The 13,304-nt window shown below is 47.5% G+C and overlaps 1 protein-coding gene across 2 annotated transcripts in view; it reads right to left on the bottom strand.

The window, feature by feature from the left end:
* The window catches only part of LOC107307923 (uncharacterized), a 201,861-nt gene that overhangs the window by 513 nt on the left and 188,044 nt on the right, over nt 1-13,304 (bottom strand). The window contains exons 1-3 of one of the 2 annotated variants that reach the window (XM_085530429.1): nt 1,404-1,553; nt 680-751; nt 155-302 (exon numbers count right to left, since the gene is read on the bottom strand). In XM_085530429.1, coding sequence (XP_085386555.1) covers nt 155-302; nt 680-751; nt 1,404-1,500 — 317 coding nt within the window. In that variant the 5' untranslated portion in view covers nt 1,501-1,553. Of the gene's footprint in view, nt 1-154; nt 303-679; nt 752-1,403; nt 1,554-13,304 lie in introns of those variants that run through there. The other variant, XM_085530430.1, reaches the window with a different exon arrangement.

Here is a 13,304-nt window from a genome sequence, read left to right on the forward strand (position 1 = left end):
CCAAATTTGTAGGAGTTATGAGGCAAAGTGATCCCTGAACAGAAATCCCAGCAGATGGCTGTCCATTGCTCACTGTGCTCTGGTAGGCTCTCATTGCAAGAGCTTCCCTGTACAACGCAGCCACCTAGGGAAGAGTACTAGAGAAACAACTCACTTTTGTCTCTTCATCAGCAGACGTTTTGCCAGGTAAGCCAAAGCAGCCAGAACCATCAGAAAGAACAGAACGGCAAGCACTGCAAAGGCAGATTTATATCCTCCTTGTTTCTGTTCCACATGCTCTGCAGTTCTCACACCTCCGGCAGCTGGAGAACACAAGACAGTGCAACACACTCGTGAGTTCTGCACTACTGACGACATCACAGTGTAGTGAAGAAGTGCAGGTGATTGGAGTATTCACACCATTATCATCCCTGATTCTTGTGCCTTAGTAGCAGAGGATGAGGATGATGTCTTACAGTCCACCTGAGCACAAGCCTACTTGCAATGGTACCACTAATCCCACTTGGCCAGCTCCACCACTACCATCAAAACAGCTCCAGTTGCATGTTTGAATGCAATTCTTCTGCTTTGAATGGCAGTAAACACATCCTCTACAGAAGCTCTCCACAGCAGTTGATTGTATCCTCCTCTCAGTAAGAAACTGTTTATTCCTTCAGGTAAATCAGCACTGACAACATACCTTTGGGATACTCTTCAGGCCCAAAATCAAGATCCATCTGAGAACGTGGATAAGGAATCTGAGGTGCAACAGCTAGAAGGAAACACAGAGGAGAAACATTTTTATTTCAGATGGTGGTAACTCTTTCATAATCAACAAATTCAGGAGAGTCAGGCTGGCCTTCTGGATGCACTTGGCATCTCTCAAGAGAAACCTACACACAGCTCTTAGCCATGCAATTCCTCCAAGACTCAAAATAAGGAACCCTATGAGAAGCTGCAGAGCCAGCACCCAAGGCCACATCTGCAACCAAAGGCAGATAATAACAGCTCCTGACATACATTGCAATTAATCTGTTAAGCCTTGAATGGCAAAAAACACTCCTACTGACAGACACTTCTTTCCCTATTCCACTCACAAGTATGTGTCAATATGGTACCAGGTGCCAAAAGAGGCACCATATTGGCACAAAACAAACCATGTATAGATCAGCTAGGGAAAAGGATCCCCGGGAAGCTCTAAGCTCTTCTGTGAATGCTTCTGCCTACACAACACTGGGGCTGCTGGAAAACACTGCTGAGTAGGGCAAAGAATCCCAGGCCATATCCCTGTGCTCTCTTGATTGGTACTCTGCTCTTCTCCACATCCCAGCATCAGCAAAGACCATTGTAAGGTATGTTCCACAGGAAGACAAGGCTGAGAGTACCTGGTGATGCTGTGAAATGAACAAAGACAGACCACTCACCCCTGGGGTAGCCTTGAGGCTGATGAAAACGGCGCATCCCAGATATACGGCGTACAGGCAGATCTATAAAGAAACAGAAGAAAGGCTTCCTTTCCATATTGTGCCAGGCTTCTAGATAAGGAGCCTGCAGAGCCTGGCAGGGGATCACGTAGTGTTTTGTGAGCCACACGTAGGCCCAGATTCTGCCAGGCCTAGACTAGAGTCCTGGGTGAGCCATGGCCAGGGATCAGGTGCATCCCCAAGGAAAAACATACCCCTGGAATCCTGGAGACGTTCCAGATCACCTTCCATGGGATATGCTTCATACGTGTCACCGACACGATCAGCATCTGGAATAGAGAAAACCGGAAAAGCTGTCAAGAGCTGTCTCAATATGCTGCTTCTTAAGGGATCCGCAGTGACCAGAGATGGATTGCGTGAGCAACAGGCAGAATCCACACACGTATGAACATTCTTTCAATGCGTGCATGAGCCTGTTTCAGCTGTGGGCTTCGACGTGACAGCTCCCCAGATGCTGTCTCAAGGAAACAGCCTGCAGTTCGAAGCCTGTCTGCAGGACAGACTGCCCTTGCTCACTGGGGACCCTGTGACATCCTTGAAGCATACGTAAACCCCATGGGGAGCACATAAGGACAAAAGTGTGCATTTCCATTAGTCGTGAGTGCAGAACCTGCTGGACAGCAAACGGCTCTGCTGACACCATCCCAGCCCCTACTTGGGGCACGGGTGAGCAGACTGTGTGTCAGAGACTAGTTGTTTCTCCAGTGGACCCACCATCCAAGTCTGTTTTGCAGCTCCAGAGCTTCATAGCTGTTATGTAAGATCATTTGGGAAGGTGGGATAAGCTGAGAGGCGATCTGCTTGCTGCCCGGAACAGGGACTTGTTTTTGATCTTTTGCTGTCTTTGAGATACCCCCCCCCGCCCTCCCCATCTGACTGTGAGTGTGTAGATAATCCCCTGTTGCCTGAAGAGCATCTCCTGTGCACCCTTCTTGTAGGTATGGCAGAGTGATTCCATCAGTCAGTCACCCTCTCACAATCCTGGATGCTCCTAAACTTTTCTACTTCCCCCTTTAGTTCTACCACCAGGCTGAGCAGATCATCCATTTGCTCACACCGCACACGGGTGGTATCCCTGCTGCCCTCCTGTAGCAGTGACAGGACCAGGCATTCTCTGCAGCCTGAGACCTGTAGTGCAGCATGGACATACATGCTTTCTGAATCTCCACGTCCCTTTTAGAAGGAAGCTCTAAACCATGCCCTAAATGCTTCTGCCCTTGCTGGCATCACTTCAGGAGACACAGGGATGAAGCTGCTGGCAAACACTGCTGTGCAGGGCAAAGAATCCCAGGCCATATCCCTGTGCTCTCTTGATTGGCACTCTGCTCTTCTCCACATCCCAGCATCAGCAAAGACCATTGTAAGGTATGTTCCACAGGAAGACAAGACTGAGAATACCTGGTGATGCTGTGAAATGAACAAAGACAGACCACTCACCCCTGGGGTAGCCTTGAGGTCGATGAAAATGGTGCCGCCCAGATATACGGCGTACAGGCAGATCTATAAAGAAACAGAAGAAACGCTTACTTTCTATCTTGTGCCAGGCATCAAGGTAAGAGCCTGCAGAGCCTGGCAGGGGATCACGTAGTGTTTTGTGAGCCACACGTAGGTCCAGATTTTGCCAGACCTAGAGTAGTGTCCTGGGTGAGCCATGGCCAGGGACCAGGTGCATCCCCAAGGAAAAACATACCCCTGGAATCCTGGAGACGTTCCAGATCACCTTCCATGGGATCTGCTTCATACGTGTCACCGACACGATAATCTGGAATAGAGAAAAGCAGAAATGCCATGCAATATTCCTTGCTGCACCATTTACCCATCAGTTTGCTGTGCTCCAGGCCCTCTGTGCTCAGTGGGCACAGCTCTCCCCTCTAGGATGTCCCTCTCTGCTCCATGGTGGGATGCCTGGTGAAGCTGGAAAGCCATCATTTCAAAGGGAACAGAGTCGATGTAAGGGCCTGTTTTTTCCCTGGCAGACCCACCATCCAACACTGCTTTCCAGGCAGCTTTAAGAGTTTGTTTCCCCTCTGCTTCGCTCAGTGCCCAACCTACCTGGACTAAGGCCTTCCCACGCAACATTGCGGGGTCGCCCATGACATGGAGTCACAAGGAAAAGGAGAAGGAAGAGCAAAAAGCAACACCTGGGAGCAGTTGTCTCCCGTAGTTGCCCCATGCTACCTCTCGTCCACAACCAGCAAGCACCCTCCTTGGAGGCTTGAGGCAAGACTGGTCAACTGGTTCCTCCTGGCGTGACATAGTATGGGGTTCCTGAACGTCACCATGGTGCCCATTATGACCTCACAAAGCACCTCTTGAGGCACACCTTGAGGCAAGAAAACTCTGCTCGGCCTTTCTGAGTTAGAACTTTTTGAGCACCTTATTAAGGAGTATGTTTCCAAACAAGGCCCGTTGTTTTAGTATTCCTGCAGAGTTGGTTTGGATGTGCAATACTGTCTTCATATTCATCTGTACACATTGAAGGAATCTCAAGCTTCACCGCAGACTGAAGTGTATCAGGATGCAAAACAACAGAAATCCCACTGATCCCATCCCCTGACAAATATAGCTATGTTTCCTGTGCAGAATAATACAGCCTAAGTGTGACTTCTGTATTAAAAAGCAGACCAAGTAAGACTACAGTATTAATGTGTGCTGCTTTATGCATGTCACGGGTTAAGCGAAAATCTACCTGTGCCAGTGACGGGGGGACAGCTGGCCTGCATGTTTGCTGGCCGAAAAGGAAAGGGAAAAAAGGGAAATTAGAAAAGAGAACAGAGGCAACAATCTAAGGAGGCACACTTATTTACTAAATTCTATATCGAAATACAGGATAACACAATATAATACAATATAACTAAAATTAAGGCTAACGAATCAAGCAAAATAGGAGTGAGAGTGAGTCCCAAAACCAAGAGGCCTACTGTAGCTCTAGGCTAAACGGCAGGAAGGCTCCCACACGCTCCCCCCTGGCTCCGAGGATTCAAGAGGGCGAGTCCAGCCCCGAAGTGAGATCATATAGTGTCCTTGTCCCGTGACTTATCCCCGACCGTGATGTTCTCTGGGATATGTAGTTTTCTTCTGTGAGCTGCACATTCGGTAAAATTATCCATGCATTACATGATATTATGATGTGGTATACTGATAGCAAAATTACAAAACCGTGACAATGCATTGTAGTTTTCCAAGTCAAGGTTTTATTTTTAATTTTATTGTAGTATTTTCTACTGTTACAAATTCCAGTAGGTAGCGTTCCACATGTCTTTCACTTAATGGACCTGCCAATGCAGCCTTATGGGACCTTTTGCAGGCAACAATTCAGACAAGAGAAAATCTGGTTCATGAGGCAAGTGTCACGGGTTACCTAGATTTACCTATGCCTGTGATAGAGGGGAGCCACCCCGTAGGGCTTCCCTGGCCCGGAAAGTAAAGGAAAAAAGGGGAATGGGATAAAAACAGCAGCAATCTAAGGAGGAAAACTTATTTTACTAAATATGATACCAGAATACAGGATAACACAATATAATATAAAATAATTTAGGCTAATAAATAGAACGAAACAGAGAGAGAGAGTCCCCGAAAATCGAGAGGCCTACTGTGAACTCTGGGCGACACGGCTGGAACGCTTCCCACTCTCTGAGAAGTCAGAGAGAGAGAGAACTCCAGCCTGGGAGCGAGATTATATAGTGTCCTGGTCTCATGATTTATCCCTGACTGTGATGTTCTCTGAGATATCTAGTCTTCTCCTGTGAACTGCGCATTCGCTAAAATTATCCATGCTTTACATGATATTATTATGTGGAATACTGATAGCAAAATTACAGAATTACAAAACCATGACATTCCACCCCTTATTCTACATTATTACGTCATGGTTGATATATATACATATATACACGTATGTAAAACTATGATAGCTAAATAGTACAATTAAATGTAACATAACTAAATGTATAACTATATGTCATGGTTTAATAACACCCTATTGTGACTGGTCCAGAGGCTCCATGTATTTTGGGTATCGATTACCTTAGGATGGGATATTTTAAGGATTTCAAGGGGTATCGATGGGCCTTTGGGATAACTGCTGTTAACACAAACGGTGTTAAGCAGCTGTCAGCTTTACCTGGTCTGTCAGATGATCCTTCTGCTGTGGGGCTTGATGATTAGAGAATCAGGGAGTGATTAGCAAAACTCACTCGCCTTTTAACAGCCCCATATGGCCAGTGCGTAAAACCAGTGGGGAATGGAGGCTGACGGTAGATTACCGTGGCCTGAATGAAGTCACACCTCCATTGAGTGCTGCTGTACCAGACATGATAGAACTCCAGTATGAACTGGAGTCAAAAGAAGCTAGGTGGTATGCCACCATTGACATTGCTAATGCCTTCTTTTCCATCCTATTGGCTGCAAAATGTAGGCCACAGTTTGCTTTTACCTGGAGAGCTGTTCAGTATACCTGGAACCGTTTACCTCAAGGGTGGAAGCACAGCCCAACAATTTGCCATGGGTTGATCCAAGCTGTCTTGGAACAGGGTAATGCTCCTGAACACTTGCAGTATATTGATGATATTGTCGTGTGGAGCCATACAGCAGCAGAGGTTTTAGACTTGGACTGGCAGAATGTATAAAAATTGGGAGAACCATTTAGCAGAAGCCACCTGGTTGGTCAACACTCGAGGATCTAGTAATCGTAATGGTCCTAACCAATCCAGCTCCCTACGTACCGTGGAGGGAGATAAGGTTCCTGTAGTACACATAAAGCGTGTGTTGGGAAAAACAGTTTGGGTCCTTCCAGCATCTGGAAAGGGCAAACCTCTCTGGGGTACTGTCTTTGCACAGGGACCTGGGTGTACATGGTGGGTGATGGACAAAAATGGGAATGTCCAATGTGTACCACAAGGGAATTTGATGTTGGGGGAGTGCAGCCAATGATTTTCTTGTAGATATATAGGTAGAGTCTCAGAAAATATTTGACGAGTGTCCAGTTAGGTACAGGACTTGAGATAGAGTGGATTAATGTTAAGGAAACACTTTTTCTGTATACCTTAACTAGGCTTTCTGTAAGCAGGTTTTCCATCTGGGCTCTATATCGTGCACTGGCCATGCATGTGTAGAGCACACATGGAAAGAAGTATAATTCAAAAGGAATCTGCTGTGGAAGCTGGGAAAGGATGAGTGCACCTTGATGTGGGGGACGCCCTAATAGAGCTGCCTTTCCCCTCCACTGCTGTCATGTTTTCCTTTTTCTGGCAGTTTTGCCATTTTTCTCAAAATTAATAAATGATAATGAGTTAAGTTATGAAGTTTTATTCTCAGCTTAGGGATTTGTGTGGACTAGATATAAACTGATAAGAAAATAAGGTTGTTGATTACTCACAACTATACATTTGAGTGTGTGTGTGTGTATTAAGCATAATGTAATGATGTTGAATAATGGGTGGAATGTCATAGTTTAATAATTTTGTAATTTTGCCATCAGTATTCCACATCATAACATCATATAAAGCATGAATAATTTTACTGAATGTGCAACTTACAGAAGAAGACTACATATCCCAGACAACAGCACGGTCAGAGATAAGTCATGGGACCTGGACACTGTATTATCTGACTCCCAGGCTGGACTGACGTCTTTTGAGTTCTGTCATTCAGGGGAGTGTGTGGGAGCCTTCAGCCGTTTTGCCTAGAGTTTTACAGTAGGCCTCTCGGTTTTGGGACTCATTCTCTCTCCTATTTTGCTTGATTCGTTAGCTTAATTTCAATTATATTGTGCCTCTTGAACACTGCCAGAGGTTGGTTTTTGCCAGTCATGTAATCACAATAAAAAGTATTTAGTATTTGCTATTAAACTTCCTTGCATAGCTTTCCGCTTGTTCTTTGATTTTTAAATGCATGCAACCATCCCCGGTAACAAATCTGTTGTATAAATGAAAGTAAGATGTGCAGCCAGTCCCCACACAGCAGCTGTCCCCCCAGCCCTCTCTCCTCAGTTCTGCTGTTTGTTTTTTTTCCACATGATTTCGTACGTTATGGAATGTCACTCTGGCCATTTTAGGTCAGTGGTTCTGGTTCTGTCCCGTTCTAGCTCTTTGTGTCAGCAGCAACCCCTTGCTGGCAGGACAGTCCGAGGTGCTGCTCAGCAACAGGTGACATACTGGTGTGCTACCAGCATTGTTTTTCTCCTTAAGCCAAAACAGTATCGTACCAGACACTGGGAAGAAAATCAGCTCTGTCCAGCTGAAACCAGGACACCAGCAGAGGTGAACTGATTCATCGTGTCATAAGTATTAGGTAGCTTGAAGAAGCTTCCACAAACCAGGAACTAATGCAAGGTGAAAAGAACGACTTCATGTTACTGTTAAGAATCAAAGAATCAGAGAATATCCTGCACTGGAAGGGACTGACACCCTGCTCCACACAGGAGCACCCCAGAATTGAAACCCTGGGGCTGAGAGCATAGTCCAGATCCCCTCCCCTCCCCTCTTTGCTTTTCGGTGCATTAAATGGGCATGGGGGGAGGGGACAGCACCGGAGGGGAGGTACCTTCCACCCTCCCACAGCCCGCCGGTGAGATTGGGACTTAATTTTTTTCTCCTTGTTGAAATTCTCTCGTTGTTGTTTAGTGACGTTGGGTTCATTAAACTGCCGCTTGTTCTCAGAACGTTCTTTTTTTTATATTTTTCCTTCCTAGATCCAATCGCAATCTCCCTTCGCTTCCCCTTTCTCCGAGCGCACGTAGCCGGGCCAGGCCTGGCCGCCGCACCGTGCAGTTAGAGAGGGGAGGTACTTTTGTTCCTTCTCTGCCCGGGTTTGTTCCCGCTGTCACGGAGTGAGCTCTAGAGAGAACTCTGTGACATCTACAAAGAGCAGCCTCTGCAAAACCAAAGTGCTTGAACAGCGCTGTGTGCTGGGTATGTGCTTGGCACCTGTCGTGGTGACAAATTTGCACCGTTTTCCCCGGTAGGAAGCAGAGATGCTGTTCCATAGGCAAATAACAGTGATTTGATGACCTCTGCACCCTCCCCAACATCTCCTACATGAAATCACCTTTCCAAAGCACCGTTTCCTCCACTGCTCTTTACTTACTGCTGTTTTCCAGGTCTCCTTAAACCCCAGAATAAACACAGTACCTCTGGATCTTATCTCCTGTCATGCTGAGTTTTCAGGAATTAGACCTGGGAGAAGTTGTACTGAGGGACGTGGTTTAGTGAGAACTCTTGGTGATGGGTGGATGGTTGGACTGGGTGATCCCATGGGTCTTTTCCAGTCCTGGTGATTCTATGATTCTGTGATTCCGTGATTCTGTGCTGGAGCAACAGGAGAAGCCAATGGGGAAAATCAAGGGAAATACCTAAAAGGAATTAAGGAGTTATCCTTTAAGGAAGTGAGAAGACCAGCTATCCAGCTGAAGTGCTTCTACAGCAGTGCACACAGCTTGGGAAACAATCTGGAGGAGCTGGAAGCTACTGTGCTCCTGTAAAACCACAATATAGTTGCTGTCACCAAAACCTGGTGGGATGATTATCTTGACTGGAGTGTGCCTATTGGTGGCTACAAGCAGTTCAGAAGGCACAGGTGAGGAAGGAAGGGAGTGGGCATTGCTACCTACACAGGAAAGAACAGAATGTGAAGAGCTGTCCCTAAAGAAGTCATATGGGTGACAGTTAAGACACCAAGGCAGGAAAGAGAGCCTTGTGAGCGGTGTCTACTATAGGCCACCTGATCAGTCAGAGCCTGTTGATAGGCTCAGGAAAGCCAAAACCCTGCTTAAATTGAACTTCACAAGGGATGCCATAAAGAACATGTAACTCTTCTACATGTACCTCAACCAGAAAAAGAAAATCCAGGAGGGCGTATCCCCCTTGTCAGTGACACACGCAGGCCTGTACAACAGATGAGGAGAAGGATGAGGAACTCAGCAACTTTTTTGCCTCAGTCTTTTCTGATAACTACTCACCACGCAGCCCTCAAACTTTGGGTTTGGTAGGAGGGGGTTTCGGAATCTACATCCTCACTGTAAGCAAAGATCAGGTTCATGAGCACCTGAGGAATCTGAACATCCACAAGTCTATGGGTCCCAAGGAGAAGCATCCCAGCCTCCTTGTCCTATAGCTTTCCAAATTGCATCTGCAGCCCGTTGTTATATTGTTGTTATATTCTGGCTACAGTAGTGCCAGCTGTAGCCAGAAATCCATTGGCTTTGAACGATGCCATCAGCCAGCAGACCCTTGCAGCATAATGCTTAACCTCTCTCTTAGTGAGGATATGCAGGAGGGGTCCGATAATTGCCTGTTCTTCAGCAAATGTGCTCTACCCCATCCTGCCCTCGGCTGTGTTCACCACTCCAATGATCAGTGATTTCTTTATCCCAGGTCAGTCCAGCTGACCCGCTCCTGCTGAGGTCTCTCTCTGCGTCGCTGTGCTGGTCCTGATATCACATTGGGGTCACTGTTTACTGGGAAACCTGCAGGTAGGGGATATTTTGAGGGTGGGGATGACTTGCATCTGGGGGATTTGGGGCTGGGGGAGTCAGGAGCAGTTTTTCGAGACCACCCAAGAGCATGACTGAGCCATGTCCGTGTGTTACTTTTTCTTCACAGCTATGTCTATACATTGCTACATATCTTGTTTTTCCCTTAGGCCGTCGTTGCCTTTAGATACATATTCTGTCTTTAGCTACATATCCTGTCTTTCACATCCTGATTTCCCCTCAGCTGCTGCCTCCAGTCACGTACCTTCTCTTACAATTTAACTAATGGAATTTCATCATGTCCTTTCTCACGAAGCCATTCTGCATAAACACTCTCCACACTGCAGTTCAGCTGAGATCCAAAGCTGCACTGGAAAAGGCAACATGGATTCCTTGAAAGCAGCCAGCAGAGCACAGGCAAAGCTGATGCCAGTCTGCCCCACTGGATGCCTGTGGTGCGCTGATACCTACAAAGCCCTCACGGTCCATATGGCCCAGAAAAGCCTGGAAGTGCGCATGGCCGCCCTGCCCAAATTGCTCTTGATCTCCCATCAGCTGGCACGGGAAACACAATGCAGCCATGTCCTTCCCAAGCCCATCAAGCCAGGGCAGACCCAGGCCAAGGGCAAATGCATTGCAGGCAACGTTCTCAAGAAGAAACAGAAGAGTGACCGTGGTGTACCCAGCCCTGGAGATTTCCCCATACTGGTGCCATGCCCCCCCTATATTCTGCTGCCCTGGAATGTGGGTCAAGCCAGGAAGACCATCCAGCAGAAGGCTCAGATTCACAGCCAGGGCCAGGCTGAGGCACAGGAGCATCCCCAGAAGCAGTGCTGCCCCCAGGAGTCGGCAGAGAATGCTTTGCCTCCGAGCCACGCAGCAGACAAGGAGCAAGAGCATCCCACAGCTACCATAGCACTTCCTGGCTCAGACAACACATCAAAGATAAAGGATGCCAGCTGTCAGACAGACTGTGCAAGCTTTTGCATGACTGACATCAAATCCAGGAGCCAGTGCGTCAGCAAAGCGCATGCTGTCATCTCAAAGCTGCAGCTCGGTCATAAAACCTTTGGGAAGCTCTCCATGCACATGGCCAGAAAATGCCTGGAGATAAAGCTTCACTGCTTACCTGAGTTAATGCAGAAGTCCATGTGGCGGCAGCGTGGGATGTCCCTCACCCGCCCAGCTGGCACCATGGCATCAAAATCCCAGCTGGTTCACAGATACTTCCCCAGCCATCTGGCTTGGTTCCTGAATAAGACACGCGAGAACCTGGAGCTGCACATCCGCTCCCTGAAGTTGAAGCGCTGTGAGAACCTCCTTACCTCAGCCAGTCCATCAAAGCCTGCAGTGTCCCAGGAGGAAGAATCTACCAGCTCATATGTGACTGCAACATCCATGGCATCTTGGGCTGAGGTAGGCCTCAAAAAACAAAAGCAGCGGACCCTGTCGAAGAAGTCCCTGAGCAGAGGCAAAAGCAACTGGAACGTCGAAGTGAAGGGCACTGGCTTTCCAACTACCAGAGTAACGGTCTGGGGAGTGGAAGAGAAAACCACCACCTACCCCAATAAGCCTACCTAAATAAATATTTCTTTATCTATAGATAATTTTTTCTATATACCTAAATAAGTAAGTGCCTAAGAGCTTTCTCTATGAGGGCCTTCCTGGGGATTGAATGGGGAGATGGGCTCAGGAGGGAAGCTGTGTGTTCCACAGGAGGACATGCAGATGAGGACAAGCCCCGGCAAGGTGGCTGGAGCTTCTCCTCCCCTGTGGCCGTGCCCTGGGTGCAGCTTGGGGCTCTGTGACCCATCTGGAGGCACAGCACCAAGTCCTGACACTGCAAGGGGACTGCAGGCTCCCACAGCACCAGGAACAGCCTGTCAGCTCCTTCTGCAGGCTGGCACATTGAGGTGCTGCAAGGCAAGTCCTTTGGTCACCTTGGCCTGTGATCCAGGAGTCATCCCAGCCTGGTCTGTGGGGATGGGGATGGGGAAGGCAGCATGAAGCAGGGATGACCAAGGCTGCAGAATAGCGTCCGTTGCCCTCCCAGCACAGGCAGCCACCAAAGAGCTCCCTTGCACTGGCCACACCGTGCATATGGAAAGAATAGGGTTCTTGCACTGCTGATGCAGCTTCTGGTCAATCCAACTTATCTGACCGTAGCTTCTGTTCTCTTAGGCAGCCTGGAAGGCCAAGCATATCCTGGGCTGAATTAGAAAAGGGGTGGCCAGCAGGGGAAGGGAAGTGATTGTCTCCCTCCTGTGAGGCCCCATCTGCATCACTGCATCAATAGACAAGGGAAGAGTCACCAATGCCTATCTGTCTTGACTTCTGTAAGGACATGGAGATTTTGGAAAGGGTCCAGAGTAGGGCCACGAAGATGATCAGGGGGCTGGAGCACCTCCCCTATGAGGACAGGCTGAGGGAGTTGGGCTTGTTCATCCTGGAGAAGAGAAGGCTGTGGGGTGACCTCATTGCAGCCTTTCAATACCTGAAGGGAACTTACTCCCAGGAGGGGAGTAAACTCTTTGAAAGGGCTGACAATAGCAGGACATGGGGAAATGGTTTTAAGTTAAATGAGGGAAGATTTAGGTTGGATGTTAGGGGGAAGTTCTTCACTAGGAGAGTGGTTAGGATGTGGATGCCCCGTCCTTGGAGGTGTTCAAGACCAGGTTGAATGGGGCCCTGGGCAACCTGATCTAGTAAATGTGTATGTTTGGTGGCCCTGCTAGGCAGCGGTGTTGGAACTACATGATCCTTGAGGTTCCTTCCAACCCAGGTCATTCTGTGATTCTGTGATTCTGTGATTCTGTAAGGCGTTTGGCACAGTAATTCACAACATCCTTCTCTCCACTTTGGGAAGATATAAATTTGATTGGTGAACTTTTCTATGAATGAAGAATTGGATGTAGGATTGGGTCCAGAGAGAGCTGGTCAGTGGCTCAATGTCTGGATGGAGTTTGGTGATGATTGGTGTCCGCTCTACAAAACTGACAGAACAACACCGTTTTTATCAGGACACACTGTGTAAGATTTACTTTTTCTTTAAATTATTTATTTTTTAATTTTTTTCCTTTGCCAAAGAAAAGTGGGAGTGTCATCAGCTTTTCCATAGCACAGGATCAGCTTAAGTAAAGGTAATCCTGATACGCTTCAGAGTCAGACACTGTCACAGCAGCTAAAGTCATCATGAGTCCCAAAGTGAGATACACCAAAATAAAGAGAAACCTGGACACCTGAGAAATCCAGAACATGGCTGATCCTTTTATTTGTCTTTTTCCTTTTTTCCCCTCTCTTCATTTACTATTCCTCTGCCTTTTTCTATTTCTTTTTTTTTTTCTATTTCTTTCTCTTCTCTACTTCTTTTC

Source organism: Coturnix japonica, chromosome Z (genome assembly GCF_054131305.1).
Source record: "Coturnix japonica strain WE chromosome Z, WE-NBRP24, whole genome shotgun sequence".
Taxonomy (NCBI): Eukaryota; Metazoa; Chordata; class Aves; order Galliformes; family Phasianidae; genus Coturnix; species Coturnix japonica.